The 26,430-nt window shown below is 46.0% G+C and overlaps 1 protein-coding gene across 1 annotated transcript in view; it reads right to left on the reverse strand.

The window, feature by feature from the left end:
- Nucleotides 1-2,862: 2,862 nt before the first annotated feature.
- Ipo5 (importin 5) overlaps nt 2,863-26,430 on the reverse strand; it is a 42,696-nt gene continuing 19,128 nt past the window's right edge. Inside the window, exons 7-26 of the mRNA XM_051195211.1 lie at nt 25,663-25,759; nt 25,231-25,335; nt 21,811-21,933; nt 21,605-21,725; nt 20,839-20,926; nt 17,739-17,845; nt 15,552-15,676; nt 15,202-15,465; nt 13,405-13,623; nt 12,126-12,209; nt 10,338-10,592; nt 9,793-9,889; nt 8,429-8,601; nt 7,827-7,938; nt 7,684-7,739; nt 6,690-6,812; nt 5,699-5,918; nt 4,980-5,208; nt 3,506-3,647; nt 2,863-3,012 (exon numbers count right to left, since the gene is read on the reverse strand). Of these exons, the coding sequence (XP_051051168.1) occupies nt 2,926-3,012; nt 3,506-3,647; nt 4,980-5,208; nt 5,699-5,918; nt 6,690-6,812; nt 7,684-7,739; nt 7,827-7,938; nt 8,429-8,601; nt 9,793-9,889; nt 10,338-10,592; nt 12,126-12,209; nt 13,405-13,623; nt 15,202-15,465; nt 15,552-15,676; nt 17,739-17,845; nt 20,839-20,926; nt 21,605-21,725; nt 21,811-21,933; nt 25,231-25,335; nt 25,663-25,759 (2,827 nt within the window). The 3' untranslated portion in view covers nt 2,863-2,925. The remainder of the gene's footprint in view (nt 3,013-3,505; nt 3,648-4,979; nt 5,209-5,698; nt 5,919-6,689; nt 6,813-7,683; nt 7,740-7,826; nt 7,939-8,428; nt 8,602-9,792; nt 9,890-10,337; nt 10,593-12,125; nt 12,210-13,404; nt 13,624-15,201; nt 15,466-15,551; nt 15,677-17,738; nt 17,846-20,838; nt 20,927-21,604; nt 21,726-21,810; nt 21,934-25,230; nt 25,336-25,662; nt 25,760-26,430) is intronic.

A 26,430-nucleotide genomic window follows, 5' to 3' on the forward strand; every position in this document is an offset into this window, starting at 1 on the left:
TTCCTGTGGGTGAAATGGGCAGGCTGTGTCCCCGCCTTCTGAGGGCTGTATGTACCTTGTGAGGCACTCACCCGACATCTTCTATCACCGTGAAGCTGTGAAAGACTTCCACACCCTGCTCAGAGTTTCCCCTTCCACTGGAGGCTGAACCCAGGGCCCACACTTAGAACCAACGCCATCACCAGACTGTAATGCTAGTTCTCTTTTGAGTACAGGATCTCCTGTAGCTCTGGCTGGCTTCCAATTTGCTCTGTAGCCAAGGATGGCCTTACGTTCCTGATGCCCTTGTCTCTGATTGTAGGCATGAGGCAACATGCCTGGTGTACAAGGTGTTTGGGACTGAAGACAGGATTCATGCATGCCAGACAAGGGCTCAACCAGCTGAGCAAGCCACTTCCCCCAAACCTGTAGTTTTAGAGGCTGTCAAAATGCCTCAGTGGGTAAAGGTGCTTGCTGCCAAGTCTGATAGCCTGAGCTTGAGCTCTAGAACTTACACAGTGGAAGGAGAGAACCGACTCTAGCAACTCCACACAACACCATACAACATGTATATTAATACATGTACTAAAACCATTAAAAAACAAAACTCTAGCAACTTTCCCAGACTTCCATATGGCACTGCAGAACATGCATACTAATATATGTACCAAAATAGTAATAAGAAACAAAACTCTAGAAACAAAGCTCAGTGGTTAAGAGCACTTACTGCTCTTACAGAGATCTGGAATTCAGTTCCTGGAGCCCACCAGCAGCTCGAAACCATATTTAACTCCAGCTCCTGGAGATCTGATGCCCTCTTCTGGCCTAAGGTCAACATGTGTGCACATGCGCGCGCGCGCGCACACACACACACAGCAGGCCAACAGTCATGCATATAACAAAGTGCAAGGATATCATTAGGGCAAAGAGAGGAGACTGATGCAACACTAATCTAGGCAGACGGGGCAGGGCTAGCTGAGGGAAACGTTGTCTACACGTAACTTGAAATGGGGAACCCTTCAAGATAACTAGTTCATACAATGGCCATCAAGTTTGCACCCCTCATTTGCCAGGGGACCAGCTGCATCAAGGGTATTTATCCACTTGTTGACATTTGCTAAGCCAAGCTACAACCTGAGTTGTGATAAAGATGGCTCGCACTACAGCATCCGGTGGCCACTGAGAGTTTTACTTTCTTTGAATTCATAAAAGGTATCACTCACTGGCATGCAAGGTGGTATAGGCATGAGACCCACTAATCCTCATATCCCAAGTATGTATCCAGGTAACATTCAGAACTTAGTTTCCGGGTGCCTTAGCTGGCCATGCTTAGTGTACAGACAGTGGCCTCTAGCACCTGCCTTCGCCGATTCAGTCTGCATGTGTGCCACCAACGTGCATGTCTTCCTTAACGCAAGTGCAGCAGCACATTAAACAGAAGCAAATTTACACCGCTCAAGGGAGGGCCTGGCATCCGCACAAACCCTCTTCAGCCTGGGCACAGGAGCTGCACTGTGGACGCCTGTCTTCCTTCCTGGGGTATAGAGTACTCAGCTCAGCTCCCCATCTCCCAGAGCCCAAAGCACCCAAGGAGAGCACTGACCGCTGCTGAAGCCACTGACACGCCTCTGCCAGACCCCAGAGCTCCCAGACTAACCATGTGGTGGCTAGAGAGGCTGAACCAGTGAGCCACCTAAATAGACTCCACCTTCCATTTCATTCCAAAACTTGTTTTAATGAAGTAATGCAAATCATTTAAAGAAAGAAATGTTTAATTTTAAATTCTGATTTATGCATAAAACTCATTTTTGTATCACAGTTAAATTTAGTACAAACTATGAAAATGTTAACACTGAGGTTTCCACAGAAATCTATGAAGATCCCTTAGAAAATTAAACAACAGCTAGTCAGTTACTGTTCTGAGATTAGTACATAAAGAAAAGAAATTCACACATTTTACTGAAATCTTCAGTAAATAATTTTAGCCATAATACTCGCAAAATTAAAAACTTCAAATGCTGGGTGGTTCTAAAGCAATTACAATCTGCAATGGAAAAAATAAGCCAAAATCTTTTTTGATCTAATCAGAACAAGCCTAGTTTTAAAAAGCTGGTTGGATTTGCAAACCTTAAGAATACCAGTTGTGAACAGAATACTCGCATCATAACTGAGCTTAAATTAACGCAAAGACGGCAAAGACGAGACACACTTTCAAGGCTGCACTGCAGAGAGAAAATGTGGAGGTAAAACATTCACCTTAAAAAAATATCAGCTCACTCTCATATTAAAACGTGAAAGGAATCAAAGACGGACAGCGTTCACGTCTCACACGAGCGTTTGTGTTGCGATGCTGTTTATTGAGGGGTGAAGACCACTGCAGACAAGCCAATGACAGACACTTCACATTCAAGGGCTGCAAGCGGCACAGCCTCCACGCTGAGTCACTGCGAGCCCGCAGGGAGACCAGCAGTGACATCGAGTGACAGCCTCATGCTTGTCTGTCAGTCATCACTTGCTTTCGGCTGGCTGGGCGAAGGCTCCTGTCTATCCCACACACAGACTCTCACTCCAATTCATACAATGAACACCAGGTTATCTCCCAGTCTGTTTAACACACTTGTGTGTGGATTAACCGATCTGAAAGCCATGTAGGTCTACAGAGAAAAAGCAATCGCTTCCTCTTTCCCTTCACACAGTAGGACACAGGAATAGAAAAATACTCTGCAGTGTTACCACGGGGCTTACAGGGCCTCCTCGGTGGGTGGGTGAGAGATCCACGCAGTGCACTCTGCACACAGGGCTGCTTTTCCTGCGTGTGGCTCCGGAAGAATGACCTACACACAACACTACTGCTTTCTTGCTCAAAAACAAAACAAAGAAACCTAAACAAAAGGGTAAACGTTTATTTGGAGTTAGTTTTCTGGCAGGTGGTATTAAGGCCGTCCATCAGGCAGAATTCAGGAGCTCTTGTATGGCTGCCTGCTGCTCCGGACTGAGCTGTGCTATGCATTCAGTCCACAAGCCTCCAGAAGTCTAGGGGGAAATGGCACACAGTTAGACAGCGACCACTTCCTGTATTCTAGTAATGTAGCTTAATCTGATGATTTGTAAAACCAAGAAATCTGTTTATTTCTCCAAATTTCACATTTACAGAAAACTTTGTTTGCTTCTAAATCAATAAAACTATCCCATCAGCTGGCCCCGTTAAGCAACCTACATATTATTACATGAAGTCAAAGCAAGTCATTTACATTTTTATTTGGCTTTGACAACTCTATTAAACCGCATCTTTTTTGCTTCAGATACTCTGAAAATAATGACCAACTGCTAATTACTAGGCTCAAGTTGAACATGAGGGCATTGCCTCTGACAGTGGGAACAAATGGCAGATCCCATTAATAGCCAACTTCAGAGCCCTGATTTAAAAACAATTTCCGCAGCTCGTTATATGTTAGTTCCTAATGCAGAGTAAAAGCCAGCAGAGCCCCGGCACCACGATTGGCTTGGCTGTCCTTTACCAGCTTACCTGTACTTGGCGAACTACACTGGCCAGGCGTTTGGCACAGGGGTCTTCATGTTTAATGGCCTCATGCATTTCTCCTTCCGCAATTATACTGAATATTTTGGGTAGATTGGTATTGTTTGGGCCAAGAACAATTGGGTGATTACTGACAAAAGAGAAGCAAACACTTTCATGAATAAAATGTGTAGGAGGGCTGTGCTCTTTTGCACACTACAGCTTCCTTATGGGCCACTGGGAAAGCCAGCTGGCTTGACTCAGCAGACCTGCAGTCCTGTCCTACTACCTCAGGAGAAACACTCCGCTCCTTTTCCAGAATTCTCTTTTAGGGCTGAACGAGAGAACTAAATGCTTTGCACAGAAACAATTTGCACTTGCCAAAACCTAAGCTAACAACAACTGAGTGTCTGGACAGTCAGTCTCGTCGTCTCAGGCCTGTGAACCCAGGCGATAGGAGGCTGCGGGAGGAGGACTCAAGGTCAGCTTGGGCAACTCAGTGTGACCCTGTTGCCAGGAATAAAAACAGGGCTCAACCATGTAGCATTTGCCAGCACATGTGAGACTCCTGGGCCTGCCTGGCCACTGGTCCCACAAACATTGGCATTACCAAGAATAACCTGTGATGCACCAGAGTGTCAAAGGCTGCTTGGGTGTTTCAAGGGTAAACTAGGGATACACTTCAGCCAGCCTTAATGGAAAGAAACTCGGTAGTGGTTTGAATGGAAGCCACTGACAGCAGCCACTCCCAGGACAGCTCAAATAGCCCGAGGACTGCTGTTTCAGATACAGAAGAGTGTGGCCTCAGGGTGACTGTCACATTCCTCAGGAGAACCTCAGCAGGGACATACACAGTATTTACCAATCTGAAGCAAGCAAGCTTGAAGGAATATCCTATAAAATTCCAGGAATTCTATGGGATTTATGAAAGAACAAACTACGTGGTGAAAGCTAAGATCAAAGTCATGGTGACAATCTGTAGAGCAAGACAGACACCAAGAGACTGTTTTGATGCTACCATGTCTAAAGCCACTGTTGCTGAAGCTTAAACACCCAGGCACAAAACTGAATGAGTGTCATCACAGCCCGCCAGATCACAATGGCTGCCTAGTGCGCCCTCAGCCAGATTCTGTTACCCTCATCTCCTCAAGACACGACCTTGCTATGTAGGCAAGGCTGGCCGTGGCCCCCTTAACCTCCCCAGTGCTGAGATTCCAGTCTGTGCTTTAATACCTGGCGACCACTGACTGCCTTGATCCATACCAAACACAGCACACAACACAACAGCTGATGGCAACTCTTTTGAAGCAATAACTGCTAATATGATTCCACATAGAATCCCAAGGGCTGAAGAGGCAGGGTTAACGTGCCTTATAGGCAGGCAGGCATCAGTGCAAATATACACAGCCCACCCCCGGCCACACGAGTGAGGTCCATCCCCACGGCTTTCTGTGACAAGGAAAGAAAAGCCGGGCTTGTGTACCTTTCAATCAGGTCGCACAGATAACTGAAGGTCTGGACAGCTTCTTCTTTATCTTCGTGTAGCGGGAGCCAAGACAACCAGTGTGGTAAGACTTCTTCAACGTTTACACAGTCAGGCTTGAACTTCATGATTTTCCCCACTGCAGAGATGCAGTTCTCTGTGGCATTGACATTTTCTTTGGTCTTAGAGTCTGCAGACTGAATGACTCTTACAAGCAGTGGGAGCGCTTCTAAAATAGACACATTAAAGCAGGTCAGCGAGACCCCTCCTTGACGCAGGTGGACATAAATGTTTCTACCTTTGGCCCAGTCACTAACTGTTGAGTGAAAGGAAGCTACGCTCTTGGCGCCTCCGTCAGAACAGTATGTGATGGAAGGGACCCTAGCACGGACCGGAGCTTCAGAGCTGGAAACGAGAGCCCGCACACCTGCAACCTTCATATTTACTGCCCACACCCAAGGCCTTATGCTTTGGCACTGCCGACCCCTACTCTCCAGAGGCTAAGGAAGGAGACATGCTCAGGCTCCTCCGCTGTCACCCCATCTCCGAGGTTACGTACCAGTTTGTGCTATGGGTAGGGGAGGTGGGAATAAAATAAGGAATTGAAACCATGACGGGGTGGACGGGTGGGAGAGCAGTGCAGAAATCGGAGGAGGATGCTTACTGCTGTGGGTTAAAAGGCTGTCTCGAGTGAAATGTACAAAGCAGAACGTAAGTACCTGTACAGAAAGGGCGGTAGTTATCGCCACCATACTGTGCCATGACACCAAGGCCATATGCCGCAGCCTGCCGGACTTCTGGGCTGTTGTCACACACATACTGGAGCATTGGCCTTAAGAAATATTCTGCATACTTAAATGAGGATGGACTACAGTGTTCTATGATGTCATCGAAGATACACAATCCCCACTGTCTGTCTGGCCACGGTCGGTGTGGACACTATAAAAGAGATTCCCCCTTAAGAACAAGTGCTGGTACAGAAAATGTAAACCATTCATTATGGACTATCTGCTTACAGAATGAACCCAACCCAACACAGGAAACAGAAACATAAGTAACTTCACAGTACAGGACTTGTGTGACTTGTTATAGACCCCCACAATATGGACCACATACTGCTGGAGGCAGAGATGCCCAAACAAACAAACAAACAAACATCCAGGGAGGGGGTACAGGAGGCAGCGACTCCCTCACCTGGGTCCCGCGGCAAAAGCCTGTAGCCCCAACTACTGAAGATGAAACAGGAATATTTCAATTCCACATCAGTCTGAGCTACTCAGCAAGACTGTATCTCAAATCATAGTAACACAGTGATTATGTGTTTGTGCGTGTTGTGTGTGCACGCGCGCGTGCACGCGTGCATAGAAAGCAGAAGGAAGGAAACCGAGCCCGGAAGCTGAGTGCTTGCCAGGCTCGTGCAGTCTGAATTCTACGCCTTACTTTTTGACTGTAGAGGTTAATTCAAGGGAGCAGAGGGGTGCGAAATCTACCTGTGTTTACTTTGTTAACCTCAAATTGCTCCAAAATGTGCTGACTACACAGAAATGACCACTCTGTTTCTTGAGAAGACATAGGAAACATACAGGGCAACGTACCAAGCTGGACAATTATAAAAGTATGATGAAAATTCCACCTTGGAGGCCCATTTTTAACAAGTGTAAGAAAGACATTGTTAACTATTGAAACAGCTCTTAGGTGGTGAATACTTACAATCAGGTTGACAATTAATGGAAGCAGCTGCTCAAACCACGGCAACACCTTTTCTTTGTAGCTACTGAAAATTGAGTGTAAAATATCTGACACTTTAGTCAGAATATAAACATCATTATCATCCTAAAAGAGAAACACAACACACAGCCACATGGGTTAGTTAGAAACTATATTCTTGAGAATCAATAGTAACAACCTATAAAATCATTTGTCCTACAAAGACTCTGCTGAGAACCTGAGGCTGAAGTGACTCTAAGGTTTGACACTAAACCCTCCATCACGGAAAAGGAGGCACAGAGGATGGCAAGCGCTGTGTTCCTTGTAGCTGCCTTGGAACTTCCTGTGCTTATTTCCAGTGGGATGGTGGGGGGCATGGGAGACTGGCAATGCAGGCCTAAGCACTGCAGGATTGTGCGAGTGCATGCACACACACAGGCAGAGCCCACCAGAAGGGCCACACATCTCAGATGCTGGCTCTGCCCATGAAATGACTGGTATACACGGTGCTGCCGGCAGGCTGGTGACCCCAAACACTGGGAGGCTAAGGAAGATCCCAAGTGCACCTGCAATCTAGGCAACCGTCTGAAATAAAAATCCTCCTTCCTAAGTCAGAGGGCCAGGGATATCGACCCAGGTGCAGAATGTTTGCCTATAGCGCATCAAGCCTTAGCAACAACTGCCTCTGACGGTCATCACCTTGGACAACCACCGAACATGGAAAAACCCCATTAAACACAAATGGTGGTTGTGAATAACACATATTAGGTAAACCATGGCATTGGGTGTGTGAGACACTGGTAGGAAAAAAAAAGTAACACAAAAAAACCAATGACCAGTTCACTTGAGAAGACGGTCTGCCAAATGCCACATTCTTCTGCCCAGGGCAATTGACTCTACCAGAACAGGTAGGATGGACTAGAAGCCCAAGCATTTCAAAATACCGAGGGAGCAAATGGTCAGTCAAGTAATTCAAGTTCTAAAAGGAGTAATTTACCTCATCCTGCAGTGACTCCTCAACCTGCTCATCATAGTCTTCATCTTGTCTTTTAACTAAAACACACCCAAACAAATGTTTTTCAATCATCACATCAAAGGGCCAAGGTCTCTGTTCAGGGATGAAGAGCACTGAAAGCTTACCTTGCCGCAGCTCTTGGTTTTTGAAGTGCTCCTCAAGCTTGGCCTTCAGTATGCCTCCCAGTTCCTCAAAGTGCTCACTGTTAAGGCACCCATCTCCCATGACTTCTATGCACTGAGGGTGAGGAAAACACCCAAGGCGTGAGAATGATCACGAGTCATTACCCCAATGTGCCAGGCCCAGAGCCAACCCCAGAGCAGACACTGCCACCTCCCGACACACCCTCCAACAGATCAAGGGGAAGAGGGGAGCTCAGGAGACCTAGACATAAATGGTGTTACGGTCTGCAGTTAGAAACAGCAGATTTCCTTGTGTGACCCTGGGAACGCAATGGCCTACGGCTTTCCAAGAGCGACTGAGGACCCCTTTGTAACTAACTCTTCTTTCTCCTCCCACCTGTAATAACCTTCCAGTGTGATTTCACTATTTCTCAAGCTTACTTCCCAACCAACAAAAACAGCACAACTTCAGAACAAAAAAATCTCAACCTTTTCAGCAAAAACGATTTAATATATGGGAAAGTCCTGTAAATTAGGGGGCAGTTACAGGAATTAAACAAACACACCTTATAAAGCAGGAGGGAAATATTCAGAGAAAAATTCACCTTTGCAAAAGAGTGCATTATTTCCGAGAGGACATCTGAATCAGGTTCCGTGCCAATCGCCTTGATGAGAGCATCACACATAAAGTGCCACATCTGTGTGAGATACTCGGGACCCCGGACTCTCGCACACTCCAGCAGGAGAGGCATGGACTCTGCTGCCGCCACTCGGACGCGTTTTATGGTTAAGGAAATGCACCACCAAGGGACCTCACCAGTACTGCAGCACTCCACTTAGTAGGAGAATGTGGGCAAGCCCTGCTCATAAGATGAATGCCTGGGTCACTAAAGCAGGTAAAAAACAGCCAAGGCTTCCTAACCTGTCTCCACTGCACAGCAGTTACGTCTGCTAACAGTGAAGGAAGGGTCTCAGTGCACAGCAGTTGCGTCTGCTAACAGTGAAGGAAGGGTCTCAGTGCACAGACAGCAGTAACGTCTGCTAACAGTGAAGGAAGGGTCTCAGTGCACAGCAGTTGCGTCTGCTAACAGTGAAGGGAGGGTCTCAGTGCACAGCAGTTGCGTCTGCTAACAGTGAAGGAAGGGTCTCAGTGCACAGCAGTTGCGTCTGCTAACAGTGAAGGGTCTCTCAGTGTTCCACTCTGTATGTAGCACATGCAACGGAACCTACGACTTTGCTAAGGAAACTACTAAGGAAGAACTTCCTGGTTTTCACTGGAGAACTACGTGGTTCTTCCCTATCCGTTATCACTTATAAAAACTTCTGTAACCTCCTAAGAGTAACTCCAGAAGCTAGGAGCTAGAGAAATGGCTCAGCTGATAAAAAGTATTTGTCGCTTTTGCAGTGGACGGTGGTTCATAACCATTCCTAACTCCAATTCCAGGAGAATCTAATGTGTTCTCCTGACCTCCACGGCCAGCATACATATGTGTACACATTCATTCAGCTAGAGCACTGGCTTCCAGGACACTCAGGTTTGATCCTCAGCACCTACATGGTGGCTCACAACCATCTGCTAACTCCTGTTCTAGGGGATCCGATGCCACCTTCTGGCCTCCTCTGGGTAATGCACACGTGCAGCACACAGATGCGCAAATAGGCAAAGCACCCTCAGGGACTTGGGGATGAAAACTAACTGCTCATTTACTAGGATGTCCCTTAGAGGTGTTACCCACTTTAGTGCTGTAGAAAGAAGTCCCACTCAAAAGGACAGTGGGCGCCCAAGAAGCACTGACATTTCTTCATAAAGCATCAGGCTGCACAAGTCTTAGCAAGGTCACAGACAGCATGCCTTCCATGCCGCTGTTTGATGGAGAGCCAAGAACACACAGCCAAGTGCTGCACAGCTCAGCTAACCAGCACCAGCTTCACTACGCCAGACGCTTCCTACTCAACCGTTGAAGGATATCATCATGGAAATAGAATTTCAGCAGCGGCACCATCAGTTTGACAACCTGTTCAGTGTATTCCACAAAACCTTCCTTTAGTTCCTTAGCATAGCAAACCTGAAAGAGAAGAAGCCGACATCTATGTTACAGGGTTTCAAAAAGGTAAGACCGAGTCTCTGAAACCAGACTACTTTAGCTTTTCTTTAATGCCACATGCACATTTCTACATTTATTCCAACAGTATTTTAGCCACCTACTACACATGTGCCCAAAATAGACAACACCCACAAATTCCTTTATCCCCCTAACCCTCTACCACAAATGATCTGAGAGTCATACAACACAGGCTGGTGCCGACTCTGGTGACAGTGCTGGCTGTGCAAGACCAATGACCCAGAACTACAGTGTCATACCAACATCTGGGAGCTTAGTAACAACTACAGTGTCATACCAACATCTGGGAGCTTAGTAACAACTACAGTGTCATACCAACATCTGGGAGCTTAGTAACAACTACAGTATCATACCAACATCTGGGAGCTTAGTAACAACTACAGTATCATACCAACATCTGGCAAGCAGTTGACTTTTCTTCCAGTCCTGCAGTTTTAATACCAAAACTTTGCTGGTCTCCGAGGTTCACAAACTCCCAACCATCATCGTCACTCATATTCTCCATGTCCTGGGTGTCGAGGAGGGCTACTTCAGGCTTAATTGAAGCAGTCTTCATCAGCGGCCCCATGACCACGGGAAGGTACTGCTGGAACTCTTTCCCAAGGATTTTGCACATTCTTGCCCATGCTGAGATCATGTAAGAGATCTGGGGGGAAATTTCAAACAGGCCATAAGGCAATGGGTAAAACAGATCATTTTCTTATCTTGAAGAAACATGGATTCATGGACAAGTTCACACATAACCCCAGTGTCACTCATGTTCCAAATCAGCACTCAGGCACCTGTGAACTCCACTATGGGAGAGCTGGCAGGGGAGGCTTTCCTACTTTTTCCCTATGAAGCAGCTGCAATTTCTCCTCTGTGGAGGAAAAACATACTGCCTGGCTGGCATAGGATCTACTGACACCCAACACCCCACCCCAGGTCTAATATCAGCAGACAGAGCAATGGGCTTCATCACAGAATCTTCACGCTTCCTTCCGATTGGCCCTTCCCTTCCCTTCCCTTCCGGCCTGTACTCTACCGCCAGGGTCCCCTCTCCACTCTTCACGCCACCCTCTCCTGAGAAGGGCGTTTATTCATAACTCAGCGCGGGCTGAGCTGCACACGCCCCTTGCTCTCATATCTACGTGTTCTATTTGCCTTTGCTACCGGTGAGAGACGTGACAAACATGGCGCACACATTACCTGTGGAAGGGTGTCCAGTCCTTTGGGTGTGTTCAGGAGTTGTACAGGTAGGCCACACGGCATACGGTCGCACTATTTTTAGGTTTTTCCCCCTTCCCTCCCCTCCCCTCCCCTTAAGACAGGGTCCTGGAACCCTTTATGTGAACTACTCTGGCCCCTGCCTCCCAAATGCTGGGATTAAAGGTGATGGCGCTTCAAGACAGGGTTTTTCCATAGTGACTGTACCAATTAATTAACATTCCCAAAATCGGTGAATAAGGGCCCCTCATTCCTCATATCCTCTAAGTTAATATAGGCTAGCATGTTTCCATTTGTTTTCTTGATAACAGGCATTCTATTCTGCCTGGGGCTAAAATGAACTGACTGTCTGAGTATTTTTAATTATAAAGCCCATCTACTCCACAAACGCTCTGTGGCTGTTTTCTATATGCTACCCTACATTTCTGATATGAGGCGAATACTAACTGTCCTTCCCAGCGTCTTCACAGCTCCTTACAGACCCCTGTCTGTCTACAAAGACAAATGCATTTACTATTTACGTGTGCACTCGGGGCTGACAGCGCTGGGCTCCCGTCGCTTTCAGCAAGGGGAACAAGTCAGTGGCAAATGGCCAAGAGACACCCAACAGAGAAGTGAGCCTAAGCCTGCAGGAGAAACCTACAGCACAAGTCTGAAGGCTCTGTTCCAGAAAGCACAAAGCCGAGACAAGAGAAAGCCTGGCCCCAGAACAACAGCCTGTGACAACGTCTTCAGGGCCAGAGGTTAAAGTAAGAGCCTCTGCGGGAAGCTGTCACTCACTTTAAAACTGACCGTTTGGGCTGGGTATAGGGCACGGTGGTTAAGAGCACTTGCTGTTCTTGTAGAAGATCCGGGCTTCGTTCCCAGCACCCATATGTGGTTCCTAACAATAGGCATGCACAAGGTGCACACGCATACGTACAGGCAAACAAGCAAACAGCACTGCATCAGGCACGCCCGGAAGAATGCTCACCTGAGGGTCATCATCCTCCATGTCATTGAAGTCCGTCTGGGTCTTCAACAATAGCTGCATCACATCGGATGCATCCTGCATGAACTAGAATTGTGGGAAAGAAGAAATCCACATCACTAATGCATGCCTGAGATCATGTATTCATGCTACGCAATGTGGCTGCTTCTGTAATAATAAAACAGCAAAATAATAGCCATTGCCCCCCCCCATACCCTAAAGCCAAATCAAACCTGTATCCAGGGCCAGCAAGATGGCTCAATAGGTAAAGGAGTTTGCAGCTAAGCTTTACAACCCGAGTCCAATCCTCAGCATCCACATGATGGAAGGAGAGCATTGAGTCCCAAAAGCTATGCACCTGACCTCCACATGCACGCTGTGCTCTGTACCCTCCCAACAAATATAAACATTACAACTCTTATTTCTATTGAAATTTCTACCTTCCTTTCGGATCAAGCAAAAAATTCTTATCTGCATTGTCTAACCAGCATAATGCTCTAAGAAAACACACTTTCAAATAGAAGGTAAAAGAAGGGAGACATTCCTAATGGCATTATAATTTAGTTTACACATAATGTATCTTAAGAGAAGTAGAATTTAGTTCAGATCAAGGGAGAAAGCTTTGCTTTATGGATATGAAGATTTTGTATGATTTCCTTTTGACTAGTTTTGGCAATCTCCACCATAATCAATCAGGCAGTGTTTCAAAACTAGTTTAAGCCAGACATGCAGAGCATGAGACACAAACAGGTTTGGTTGAATAATAATAGCAGCGCGTGCCTGTCACGGCGGCATTCACGATGCTGAGGAGAAGCACAGCTTCCTGTTTTGGGGAAGGGTAAATGCACACAGCCCACGTCTCATGACAGCTGGCTTGTGTCTAAGCACGTGCTTACGTAAAACAAACCACATGGGCATGAACTCCATATAACCTTCATGACACAGGCTGCATGGTGGAAGGGGAAGGGGACCAAGAGGCCGGGTGGTGGCGCACACCTTTAGTCCCAGCACTCGGGAGGCAGAGGCAGAGGCAGGCGGATTTGTGAGTCTGAGGCCAGGCTGGTCTACAGAGATCAGGACAGCCAAGGCTACAGAGAAAACAAACAAACGAAAATTCCTAACATAGTAACAATGAAAAAGACAGGCAATTGTGTATCTCTGTATAAGACAGAGTGTGTGAAGGGAAGGTAAAGAAAACAAACATAAGAAAGAAAGACAATGCAGCAGTCAAGGCCCTGGGTCCAAGCTACAGAGAGCGAGTCTGACAGCACAGCCCACCGACCTTCTCCTTGCCCACGGCCAGACCGATGAGGCTGATGCACTCGATGGTCTTGCCCCTCAGAAGCCTCAGCTCCTTCTGGACTGCGTTCTCAACAATGTGCTTCAGTGAAGGCATAAATAAGTCATAGTAGGGGACAAATTTTTCTTCTGCAGTATCCGCAACTGATGCAATGGATGTCACAACTTGTTCCAAAACTAACTTGGTGCCTTTCTGAATCAGCTGGAGGGGAGACATGAACAATCATTTCAGTAACTAAGGAATTAACTTCTCAACTGCTCCTCCCGTGCAGAAGGCAGGCGTACACAGCCCTGCTCTATCTCAGACAGAAAGAACACCCATTTAGCTACCCTAGCTCATGCTGCCCTACACTGTGTCACTGAGAAAAAGCGCTTCTGAGGCACACTACACCAGCCCTACCTGGGGATAGCAGCTCAGGCTGCACCAAGTCTCGGTGTAGCCACGCTGACTTGAGCCCGTCCTCCTTCCTAGAGCTGTGATGTCAGTTAGCAGGCCCACTCCGTTACCTGTGAGCCAACCCTCACTGGGGTGACCCCTCTAGGAACTGTCCTCCTCTGCACTTCTCTTTCTTGAAGAAAACAGCGGCCCTGTGCTTGCACGGGAGGGCTAACCAGTAGGGCTCACCCTGTCTACAGCCTTCTTTGAAAAAGTGGCCAGTCTCTAGAGTCCCTTCATTTCTCTTCTCAGTGGCAAAACAGCCTTTCTCCTCGGCTCCCAACGCCTCTGGACACTACCCTCTTCCCACAGAGTTGTAACCAACTCCCCAGCCTCATTTATTAACCCCCCTCCCCTACACGGGACCTGTGGGGACTGACAAGGGAGAGTCTCTTCAGGGTCAGTTTCTCCATCCAAACCCACTTACAAAGCCATGCTGGATCTATTTGTTAGGGTTTTAGCAACAGCTTGTTCATCTTCAACGACTTCATCTTTCTTCAGAAAGTAAAAACATTTCCACTGTGTATTTGTCTGCTGTAATCTGACACTGAATGCTTGGGCCTTTGATTTACACTGCCTGGTTAAGGGTTCTAAGGCAATCATTCATTCTCTGCCCATCCTTGCTCTCTGACCTGTCACCAGCACTGTGCTCACTGCTGTCTACGATGGGTTTGTCACTTGTGGTCCAAACTAAGTGCAAGAATTGAGTTGTAGAAACTTGTGAGGCGGTGTGACAGTGAGTTCCCGTCCTTTCTTTTCTGTGCTAGTGTTCATCTTTCTCTGGATCAGGGTCAAAGTTGGCCTTGAACTTGTGACTTTTTGCTCCAGTCTCCCGAGTGCTGGCACTTACAAGCCTGTGCCTGCATGACTATTCTCAAGCAGTGCAACATTGTCAAGTGTTCCTGCACACCTCCCACAGTCCGGTGTCAGCAGCGTGCTGCGCCCTGCAGCAGAAACTGTAGCCATCTCTACAGCAGTCTGCCACCGTGGGGCAGGGGCAAACGCCTATAAACCCAGAAATTGGGGGTGGGGTGGGCACAGGAAGATAAGAAACTCAAGGTTATCATTTGGCCACAGAAGCAAACTTGAGGCCATCCTGGAGTTAATGTTCACTGACTCAAAAACAAAATCATAAAGAAGGGCACAGTTTTCCAAATGTTCGCCTCCGGTTAGGGGACATTTTCTTTCTCTCTGCGCCTCCCCTCCCCAGCAAACCACACACTGACCACTTTAACAGGTGCCAACGCCTCTCTCTCACGGACAACAGCCTGGCCTGTCTTCCTAACCCTGACCTTGCTGGAAGGCGCACCATCTCAGGTCTGACTTACCCATCCTGGGACTCACCTCCTGAAGCTTGAGGACCATGATGGAATGCAGGTGCTTCACCAAGTTGTCCAGGTACGGAATGAGCAGGGCCTTGGGGCAGTCTTCAGTGAAGTTGATGAGAGCAGCTGCTGCGTGGGCCTGCACCCTTTGGTTGCCCTGGTCTTCCATGGTTTGAAGCAGCGCTGCAATCACCTTCTCATGAAATTTCTTTTGAAAACCAGGTGCAAAATCTGTAGCCATCTGACCCACAGCATTGCAGGCTGCATAACGGACTCTTGGGTGCTAGAACATGTTTCCTTCTGTTAGTAATGGCAACAAACTCCATATGAAACTAAGGCAATGACCGTAAAATATTTATCGGTACTTACAGGATCCTGTAGGAAAAGCAAGACAAAATTTACAATCTCATTTAGAATCCCTTCCATCTGCTGGTGGCATCCCTCACCAATGGCGGATAAGGCCATTAATCCTGCATGCCGGTACTTCCAGTCAGCTGTGACAAACACAAGAACAGTGATTGGATACTCATTCTTATACTAATTTTAGTACACGCACGTCTAAAATTTATTCTTACTTGAAAAATAATATTAAAAATCTTTCTATGATGGGGTGGCGCACACCTTTGATCCCAGCACTTGAGAAGAAATGAATTAGGATCTCTGAGTTTGAGGTCAGCCTGGTCTAGAGAGAGTTCCAGGACTGCTAGGACTACACAGAGAAACACAAAGAAACCCTGTCTCAAATCTCAAACCCCCCTCCCCTCCAAAAATAACCTCCTTCCTATAGCTCTGCGATTCTGAATGAGGCCAGTCTCATTAGGGACAATCTGAGACAGGAACAGGGTCTCAGGCATGCATGCATTCTCCAGCCACGCTGAGGACAGGAAGACACTGAAGTCTCAGGGCTCCCAGCCACGCTGAGGAGGCAGCAGCAGCCTGAGCTTTGGTCTGAGTAAGAGCTAGCCCTGCTGCCCTGCTTTCCTGATCTTCAGCTTGAAGTTTGAACCCCAGTACTGTTGCACTACATATTCATGTTCATTACACTGTAACAATGCAGGCTATGTAGCTCCAAACTCTTTACAAAACAAAGTAAGCTACACATAAATGCATAAGATTATAGTTAAGTAATAGTAAGATGGCTCAGTGCCCAAGAATCCCAAAGTCCTTTCTCAAGGGATTTTACTGGGTAAAAACTATTTCCATAACACAACATTCCAGAGACCAAAGATGCTGAAGACCATGAGAACTCACCTCAAGCATCTAAAAACATTCATACACATGCAGTTAATTCCTGCAGTTCATTCTTTTTCAGTGACAGTATTTTTAACAATGCTTGGTGGTCAGTCCTTTACTTCTAACATCGAGGAGTTAGCTAACCTGGTCTACTGGAAAGATCTAGGCTTGCTAAGAGTATACAGTGAGAGCCTAACTCAAACACACGCATTTATTTCCATGAATAATATAATGACTATACTACCATATTCAACTTGCACAGTTTTTTAATGTTTTCGGGATTCACTTTTTCACAATAAAAACTGAAAAGTTAAATTTAGTCATCCTAGCAACCCCTATAGGTTAAATATATTGTGATAGTGTGGTCGGGTGTGGTGGTACACTCCGTTCATGCTAGATTTCCGGCAGCAGATCTGAATTCTAGGCAACACAGGGTTATTTTCACAGCAGAGGCCCTATCTCCAAATGTGTGTGTGTGTATATATATATATAAACAAATAAAACAGTTTATGGAGTTGGAGCCAGCAACGTGACTGAGTGGGTCAAAGGTGCCAGGCCTGATCAGTTGAGCTCCAACCAGCGGTAGATGCATTTAAGGTGCCTGACTTTTGTTCATGCTGCGTTTGTTTTCTGTAAAGCTGTGTTACCACACCTGTCTAAAACACCTGGTGGTCCTAATAAAGAGCTGATTGGCCAATATCGAGGCAGGAGCAAGGACAGGCGGGGCTGGCAGGCAGAGAGAACAGAAGAAAGGCGGGAAGAGAACAAGGAGAGGACAGCAGAGGCCAGTCACCCAGCCATAGAGGAGAGTGAGTATGCAGAAGGGAGGAAGATGAAAGCCCAGAGGGAAAAGGTAGACGATTTAAGAGCATGTATTCGCAAGTGCACATGTATGTATATACATGTGCACAAACACGAGCTTAACGGAGTATAGGATTGTGGAGAGCCAGAGGACGACATCATTGCGCAGATGACTGGAGTAGGGGGCTTTAAGTTTGTCTGTTTGTTTAAGGGTTTATCGTTCATCTCCAGAATTGATTGAGGTAAAGCTTTACTGAGACAGTGTCTTGCTGTATGGTCTAATCTGGCTTTGAACTTATGAGCTTCCTAACAGGCTCCCTAGTGCCAGGACCACGGGGGCATGCGAGCGTTCGGGTTCCTGAAGAGATATTCTTTAGCTTCAGACTGAATAGAATTCACTGGGAGAGGATAATCAGGTTAAGCACTCTATAAACAAGCAGATTAAACAGTCTCAACATTTGTCAGAGCTTAAGCATTACATGGCGCGTCACTACTGAACTATGGGAAGAGCGGGTAGCTTACGGTTTTGAAGCATTTGCATAATGTGTTCCTTGATCATTGGCAGAACAAGCTTCCCGCCAAGTCCACAGGCCATGCGGTCCAATGCGCTCTCACCAGCAACTGCATTGCTGAACACACAACAGGGTCATGTGTTCAGAGTGGAACAAGAAAAAAAGTACAGAGGCAGTTATTTCTAAACATGTTATTAGACCAGAGCTGAGAATTCAGTCTTTGCAAAGTTGTGAGCCAAAATCCCTTTTAAGCAGAAGGCAAAACCCAGGTAGACACACAAAGTCTGTGCACTAAGTCAGGGATGGGTGCTAGGCACTGTGCGCGAGGAGGAGCTGCACGGCCGACCGACACCGCCAGCGCCTACAGGGCCTTTGTCCTGCAGTCTGGGTCTTACTTTTTAAGGGTTAAATAAAAGCAACTACTGAGGAAGCCCCATGTGTTACAAGCAGTTTTTCTGCCGGCCTGGTCCCACAGCTGCGCCAGCCCCAAATAACACACAGAGACGCTGTATTAGATAGATATAAAGCTGTTGGCCTGTTACTAGTTTCTTATTGGCTAGCTCTGTCTTAAATATTAACCCATTTCCATTAATGTAAATATTTCCATGTGGTCTCATCTTACCGGAGAGAGTTCCCGGAACTCTGTTCTCTCCAGTCTCTACATGCTGACTCCTCCCTACTTCCTCAAATCCTCCTTGTCTCCTAGTCCCACCTATCTTGCTTTCCTATTGGCCAACAGTGCTTTATTCATTAACCAATAAGAGAAACATATTTATAGACTGACATCTCCCAGACACACTATGGCCTATGGGCAGAAGATGGAATGTTACAGAACAACTTTGGGTGACTGACCAGGCAGTGAGATGTCTCTGTCATTTCTAGAGTTTACATATTATCCTTCTGTGGTCTTTGATGGAGTTGAAGACAGATAGTTATGTTTATAGTTTTTCTTAGTTAGAATTAAAGATAAATTACATATAAGACTTTAGACTCACAAAGATACGATAGATGGTGGAATATTTTCTTTAAATCTTGCTAAATGTTAATGGACTGAACATTGTTAACTATGGTTCTTATTTGATAACTGTTGTGTGATATATTTTATTATGTTAAGATTAAAACCCTTTTTATTTTAGACAGAAAAAAGGAGATGATGGGACATGTCATTTTATAAATGTTTCTCTTATTGGTTAATGAATAAAGCACTGTTGGCCAACGGGAAAGCAAGATAGGCGGGACTAAGACACTAGGAAGAGGGAGGAAGTAGGAGATTCAAGATGTAGGACAGGGAGAGCAGAATTCCAGCCCCTCTCTCCGGTAAGATAAGACCATGTGGAAACATATTAATAGAAATGGGTTAATATTTAAGACAGAGCTAGATAATAAGAAATGCTAATAACAGGCCAACGGCTTTACATCTAATACAGCACCTCTGTGTTATTTGGGGCTGGTGCGGCAGTTGGACCAGGCCGGCAGGGGAAAAAAAACTGCTCGTAACAAAACCCATGTTTATCTCTCTTTCTAGAAATACTTTCAGCTCACCTGGGGCAGACAGCAAACAACTGAACAGGATCAGAGAATCAGCAGGAGCCATCACTGTGAGCTCAACTGCATTTGAGATGAGGTAGCAGGGTGTTCCCAGGCTACACATCCCCTATAGGACCAGAGGGATGCTCCTCCCTCAAGCTCCCCATGCTAACACTGGGACACCACATTTTTAGGAGTCTGCACATATGCATTCACATACATCCGCACCCATGTGTGCATGCACTCACATGTGTACACAACCATGCACCCGCGAACCGTGTTGAGGATTATCATTTGATTTGTCTGTGCTGCATGTGTTCAATTATGTAAAGATGTGTTACACTGTTTCACCTTGCCTGCCTAAGGCACCTGATTGGTCTAACAAAGAGCTGAACAGCCAACAGGTGAGGCTGGCAGGCAGAGAATAGGAGGAATTTAGCTCAAAGCAGATGGACAAGGGAGAGAATGAGGGAGATCCCTGGGGTCACAGGTCAGGCAACCACCAGTCAGCAGACCCGAGATGCAGTGAGAGCTGATACACAAAGGAAATGATAAAAACACCCAGGCGAGAGGTAGGCAAAGGAAAACAGTCAGTTTCAGTTAAAAGAGCTGGCCAGAAACAAGCTGGGTAGTCGCCCCAAAGAAAAGGCCTGCACACATAAACACAGACAGCTAAGAAAACCTCATCATTTTCAGAAAAAGCAATTCGGTGGTGTCTGCCTTTAATCCCAGGAGACAGAAGCAGGAGCTTCTGTGAGTTTGAGGCCAGCCTGGTCTACAGAGTGAGTTCCAGGACAGCCAGAACTACACAGAGAAACCCTGTCTTGACAAGTAAGAACTTAATTTTTTTTTTTAATCAACTAAATCTATGTGCTATTCACAGAGCAGGTAGAAGACAAGTAGCAACATGTCACAGAAGCTCAATAGGGAAAGTAAAGCAGAGCTCTTATCTCTTAAGTCAGATGTGCGCTTATGCAGTTGTTAACCTGGCAGCTTATCCTGAAGACTGGTCTTTTAGGGAAATAATTTTAATGCTTTTTAGAGAAAAGGCAATGCCTAGAAAGAACAAGAAAACAGCTGTGTGACCGTGGACAGGCCTCTCAGCTCCCCCTTCCCATTTTGGGATCTAGTGCACAAATCTGGTTACCCCTGCATCACTACGAAATGGGAAGTGATTATTATAAGGGGAAGTGGGTGATTCCTGGGGCATTTTGCTTAAGCTATTCTAAGTGAGCTCTGCTTTTACAAAACACACACACACACAGTCTTAAACTTACTTCTTGAAGACAATCCCAGAATAATATAAACACTTCTTTTTGCCATGGCTTTTTTTTTTTTTTTTTTTTTTTGTACTTCTACTTACTTCCCAAGTAAAAGTTTTAGGAACATTCATTAAAAATGTGAATTCTACCAATATGAAAGTATCTATATGATACAGAAAGGCTAATTTTAACTTTGTTTACAGATACACCACGGTGAGGGAAGAGCTGGGCCTGGGCCCTAAGCCCCGAGTCTCACCCGACCCGGCTGTCCTCTGTCAGACAGGCTTCCTCCAGCCCAGGGTTTGGTTGGTATATGGTTACCTGTCAAAGTCATCATCTTCTAGCTCATCAGCATTTGCCCAGTCCTCATCTTCTTCTAGGTCAACCATCATTGCCAACATCTGAGGAACTAAAGTCAAGAATTCACGTAAGATTGAACTTATTTCATCGATGTCATGTTGTCTTTTTGGTTTTAAGACAACATATTTCCAGCCAGACCGCGGGTCCCACGCACAGGTCTCACGCCCTTGTATCCCATGTCTGAGGCACTGCTCATGAGCGGACTGTGTTAATCACGGGTGGCACCGGCTATGATAGTCCTGCCTGAAGTAGGACTGGTGCTGATGCTGACGTGAGAACTGTTCAGTCTTTAACAGTTCTCTGCCAGTTCTACTTACATGCCTCTAATCGCTCTTAGTGTTCTCGTAGTTAGTGACAGTTCTAATCTTACCTAACAAAGCCTGTCATGCTTTGTCTGGAACTGTCAACAGAAATACTGACTGTGGAGACATACTCCTCAGATTTACCCCGCTCTTAACACATACTCATATTCTGAAAAAATCTGAGAAACCCAGACCCTATAGCAAGTTTACTCAACATTTTTTCCCCATTACAAAAGCATTAAGAGTTTTGACTTGGACCGGGTGTTGGCAGTGCACGAGTTTAGTCCCTGTACTGGGGAGGCAGAGGCAGGGGGATCTCTGAGTTCCAGTCCAGGCTGGTCTACAGAGCAAGTTCCAGTACAGCCTCTAAAGCAATACTGAGAAACCCTGTCTCAAAAAACCAGGAAAAAAAAGTCTTGACTTACTAGTCTGTGCAACAATATTGGTGTGCTTTCTTAACATAGCAGCTGCAGTCTCAGAGAGGGTCACAATCACTTCGAGGGCAAGCTGACGCTGCATATTATTGAGGTTAGCGTCTCCGCACAACTACAAAGACAAATTTGGACACATTCAGTAGTTTAGAAGATTGCTCGACCCAAACACAACATTTACTGAGAGTGATTTAACTTGCCTTTAGACTTAGCTGTAGAGTTGCTTCTAAGTGAGGCCGCAAATACTTTGGAACAGTATCCGCAATCTCAACTAGAGATTTTAGGACCGAATCATCATTCTGGTAGCATGAGTCATTGACTGCCTGCAAACGATAAACCAGAAAACAAATGGTGTGTGCTCAAGACCTACCTTGTGATATGGTGCCTCATTAACAGTTCTCAGAAGCACCAATGAATTAGGCAAAAACAAGCGTTCCACTGGAATCAAATGAACACCCTCCTTTTGAGTAGTGTTAGACACACACAAAGCAGACTTAAGTCACGGGAAAAGCAAACCAAAACCACATGAAACAGCATCTTGACTGTGAAAATGGCTTAACAACAACAAAACACTGGTTAGGACCTGTGGAGACTATAAGCCACTAGAGCCACCATGAAAAACGGTATGGAGGTTTTTCAAAACGCAAGCACGACCACTATAATCTAGCCATCCTATTACTGGACAAATACCTATCTAATGAAAGTAACCATCAGTATGTGATTCCCAGCACAGAGGATCAAGAGTTCAAAACCAGCCACAGCCACAACAGATTGTATCTTCCAAAACCAACAAACTACGGGTGAACTGTGCTTGAGGAATGACATCTCAGGGTGTCCTCAAGTGTAACAACACCCCTGCCCTAAACAAAGGCAGTGTGAAGGGACATCTGCACTGCACACTTACTGGAGCCTACACAACAACTACAATGTGGAGTTACCACATAGCCAGAGGCGAGACGGCCACTCCAGCAACAGTAACAGCGAGGGCTAATGGGCACAGTGTGTATCACTGGACAAGTCAGTGCTCCACAGTACGGCAGGGAACCGTGGTTGACAACTAACTTCAAAACAGCTAGCAGGAAAGATTGTTCAGTGTTCCTAATACAAAATAATAAATAACCAGAGAGTTTGCCAACTGCTCCGATCTAAAGACTAATAGTGTGTGCGCGTACTGAGACATCACACCGCAATCATAAGGATCTACGGCAAGCTAAGGGAAAGGGAAAACCAGTGAAAATACAAAACCACAGAAAAGCTGAAGCTTGCTGTGTGATTCTTTGTTGAGACCAGACAGAAACACTGGTCTGTCCTTTCCTCAACCCATCTTTTTCACAGACACAACAGAAGCTAGTTTCTACGGTGAGTTAAAGTGCCCACGCCAGGAATATGTTTCAGTGGGTGAAGATGTCCGCTGACAGGTCTGATAACCTGAAGGTGAGAAGCAACCTCATAAACTATGATCTGCACATGCGTGGCATGTGTGTACAATATAAGAAGACAGTACCCAACACTACCGTTTGTCACCAACACTACCGTTTGTCACCAACACTACCGTTTGTCATTGGCCCAAGTTTGGTCACTTTGGGATTCAAATGTGTGTTTCTATCTGCTATAATGTCTGAGAAGGAAGGTCACTAAATCCTGTTAGTAACTTTCGTCACGTTGGAACCTTCAGTTTCTCCAAATCCCAATTCAGAATGTCATTTCTCCTAGGAGATAGTCTTCCTTGCCGTGCGTGACGAAGGTCAACAAAATTCGAGGACAGAGACACTGCCTCTGGGACTCACAGGCTTATGAGGGAATCACAACATTTTCTCATCATGGATCTGCCATGATCACAAATACCAGCTCCTTCTAAAAATGGGAAATCACATGATCTGAGCCTAGAACCTAGCAACTTATGTTTAGCTTTAGTTGTATCCACAGGTTGAGCCATTTATGACCAAAAATAGAGGAGGAAACTGAATGTAGTCAACATGCAAATTTTTTTGAGTCAAGGTCTCACTGTGTGACTCTGGTTGGCCTGAGCTCAGAGCTCCTACTGCCTCTGCCTCCCCGGCCTGAGGTGCAGAAGTGGGCCAGCACACATACAGCCTTCTTAGCACTTTTCCCTAAAGTGTACAACAGTTTACACAGCATTCGCCTCCTGCTAGGTATTAGAAGCAACACACACGATATCAAGGACATCAGAGTACACAAGGTCACAGCAAACTATCAGCACTCTAAAGTAAGGACTTTGGTGTCTGCTTGGAGCGGTCCATACACTCTCACTCACACCCATGGAGGCCAGACGCCATCGTGGGACATCTTCTGAATCACTTCCCACTCTCACTTGGAAGACAGCATTTCTTACTACACTAGTAGCTTGCCTTTGGGTTACACCAGCTGGCTGTCCAGTGCACCAGAGCTCCACCTTGTCTGCCACTGTGGTGCAGGGAACCACACACGGGTCCTCAAGCTTACACAGCAAGCACTTACCGGCTGAGCCCCCTGCCCAGGCCCCATGCCAGGAAATCTTACCAACAGTAAAAACAAAGTAGGGCTTGATGTATCAGCACTCTATCTGTCCAGTCTTAGCTATGTGCACCGATCACAGACGGTTTTCTCTGATAGTCGTCTAGGGTCGTTGTGCCTAAGCACTTGCTTGTGGAAAGGCATTGCATTGCATTTTCCAAAATACAGGTGTTTGGTGTTAGATAAGACTGATAATCACTACAGTACCCAAACCAATGTGACTAAGGCAGGAGGCTGCCTTAGAAGATTCACTTGTCACTGGGAGTTAATAACGCAAGCTAATCATAAACGTCAACAAGCACTCTGCAGTCCTGTTGATTCTCTCACTTCTTAGGACAGTGATCTTGGAAAAAGTTCTTTTCGCCTCAGTTTCTCCTTGTACAAGGGGATATAAACCTGATATGCTATTTGGTAACTTAATAAACGCTTACGCTACTTCTGCAACACAAACATTTTCTGACTGTTAAGGACTAATGAAGCCTTCTAGGGCTGGAGATGTAGCTCGACGAGTATTCAGGAAGCCCTGTGTTCCATTCTCAACACCTCAGAAAACTGATGGAAAATCCTGGAACTGGGAGATGGAGTCAGGAGGAGGATCAGAAGTTCAAAGTCAATCCTTGACTACTTACCAAATTAGAGGCAAATACAGGCTACTTTGGATCTTCCCTCAAAAACAAAATCATTAAAAACCCTGAAGAGCAATCAACAAAAATGTTCTCCCAGTCTCTCAACAGCACTCAAAAGGATTCTGAGTTTGAGCAAAACTAGATAGACTGTCTCAAAAATCCCTTCAAAGGGTCAGGGAAATGGCTCAGCAGGTAAAGGGGCCCGCAGCCAAGACTGGCAATCTGAGTTCTATCCCTGGGACTCCAGAGGGGAAGGACACAATGCATTTCCCCTTCTGTCTTCGGATGGCCATGTTAGAGCCTGTCCAGGGCAGTAAACACAGGCTCTGTGGGCACACAGCTCCATGCTCGTGACTATGTTGCTAACACCAGCGCTTCCAGGCAATAAACCCTGACTGAAAATCAAGCAGCAACTGATGAAAATATAATCTCTTGGAAACCAACACGAGGTCCGACTGCCTGTTGGAGGGGCTTCCTTACCTGTAAGAATCCAGGTAGCAAGTCTGCAAAGTGTTTGAACAGAGCAACATTATGCTCGTTGGCAAGTATAAAGGCGGCTGTGGCCCTGGCAGACAATGTCCGGATCTAAAAGGGAGGGGCACAGGGTGACATGTGAGAACACTTTGGCAGACTCACGCTGACCCTTCAGTGAGTCCAGCACTTACATCTTAAGGCATAAAAGTAACATCGGGGTGGGGTGGCGGTGGGAAGAAGGCTCAGAGGCCAACAGTGCTTGTAGCGCACACCTGACGCCCGGCCCGGCCCGGCCCGGCCCGGCCCGGCCCGGCCCCGCACACAAGTGGGAAGAGAAAACCGACCCCTGAAAGAGAAACTAGCCCTTTGCTTCATTAACTCAGGCCACAGGTTAGACCTGAAGAACATGGTAACATCAGTGGAAGGGAAATTCTTTACCGAAGGATGTTCTTGATCTTGCATACACTGAACTAACATCCGTTTGATGACATCCAAATAGTGCTGTTGTTGGTTCCCAAAAATTCCAGGGAAGTTCCTAAAAAGGATTGGGGGGGGGGTCTTTAAAATCTGTATCACACCTTTGCAAAGTCTAGACTAAACCTGATTAAAGCATTTTCCTGAGCCCTTAAGAGTGCGCCCACACCAGGTGTTGGTGGCAGGAACCTTTAATCCCAGCACCCAGGAAGCAGAGGTAGGCGGATCTCTGTGAGTTCAAGTCCAACCTGGTCTACAAAGCAAGTTCCAGGACAGGCTCCAAAGCAATACAGAGAAACCCTGTCTCAAAAAACAAACAAACAAACAAAAAAAAAAAAAACACAAAAAAAAAACAAAAAAAAAAACAGTGTATGTATTTTATGCAAAGTAGGCAAGCATGTAACAGTTAATGGTCACTGAATGTCAAGCTCAATCATTATTCTTAAATACAGAGAACCTTGTTCAATTATAAAGCATGACCCCAAAAGACCCAGAAATTATTTCCCATAGCATTCCTATCTTCAAGATATCATCACTAAAGTGCCTTTCCTAAAGTTATAGTTGGCCCTGTGTTCACATAAATGACTGGGAAAATTCCAGAATTGTGAGAAACACACACAAAAATGTCAAGTGGGAAATGAGCAACCGTTTCTTTTTTCAAACTTGTTTCTAAAACAAATACAAAACTTAAATTATTTTAACTCAAAGCTGCTGGGCTAAAACAATCTTAAG

The sequence above is a fragment of the Phodopus roborovskii genome, unplaced genomic scaffold, assembly GCF_943737965.1.
Source record: "Phodopus roborovskii unplaced genomic scaffold, PHOROB, whole genome shotgun sequence".
Taxonomy (NCBI): domain Eukaryota; kingdom Metazoa; phylum Chordata; class Mammalia; order Rodentia; family Cricetidae; genus Phodopus; species Phodopus roborovskii.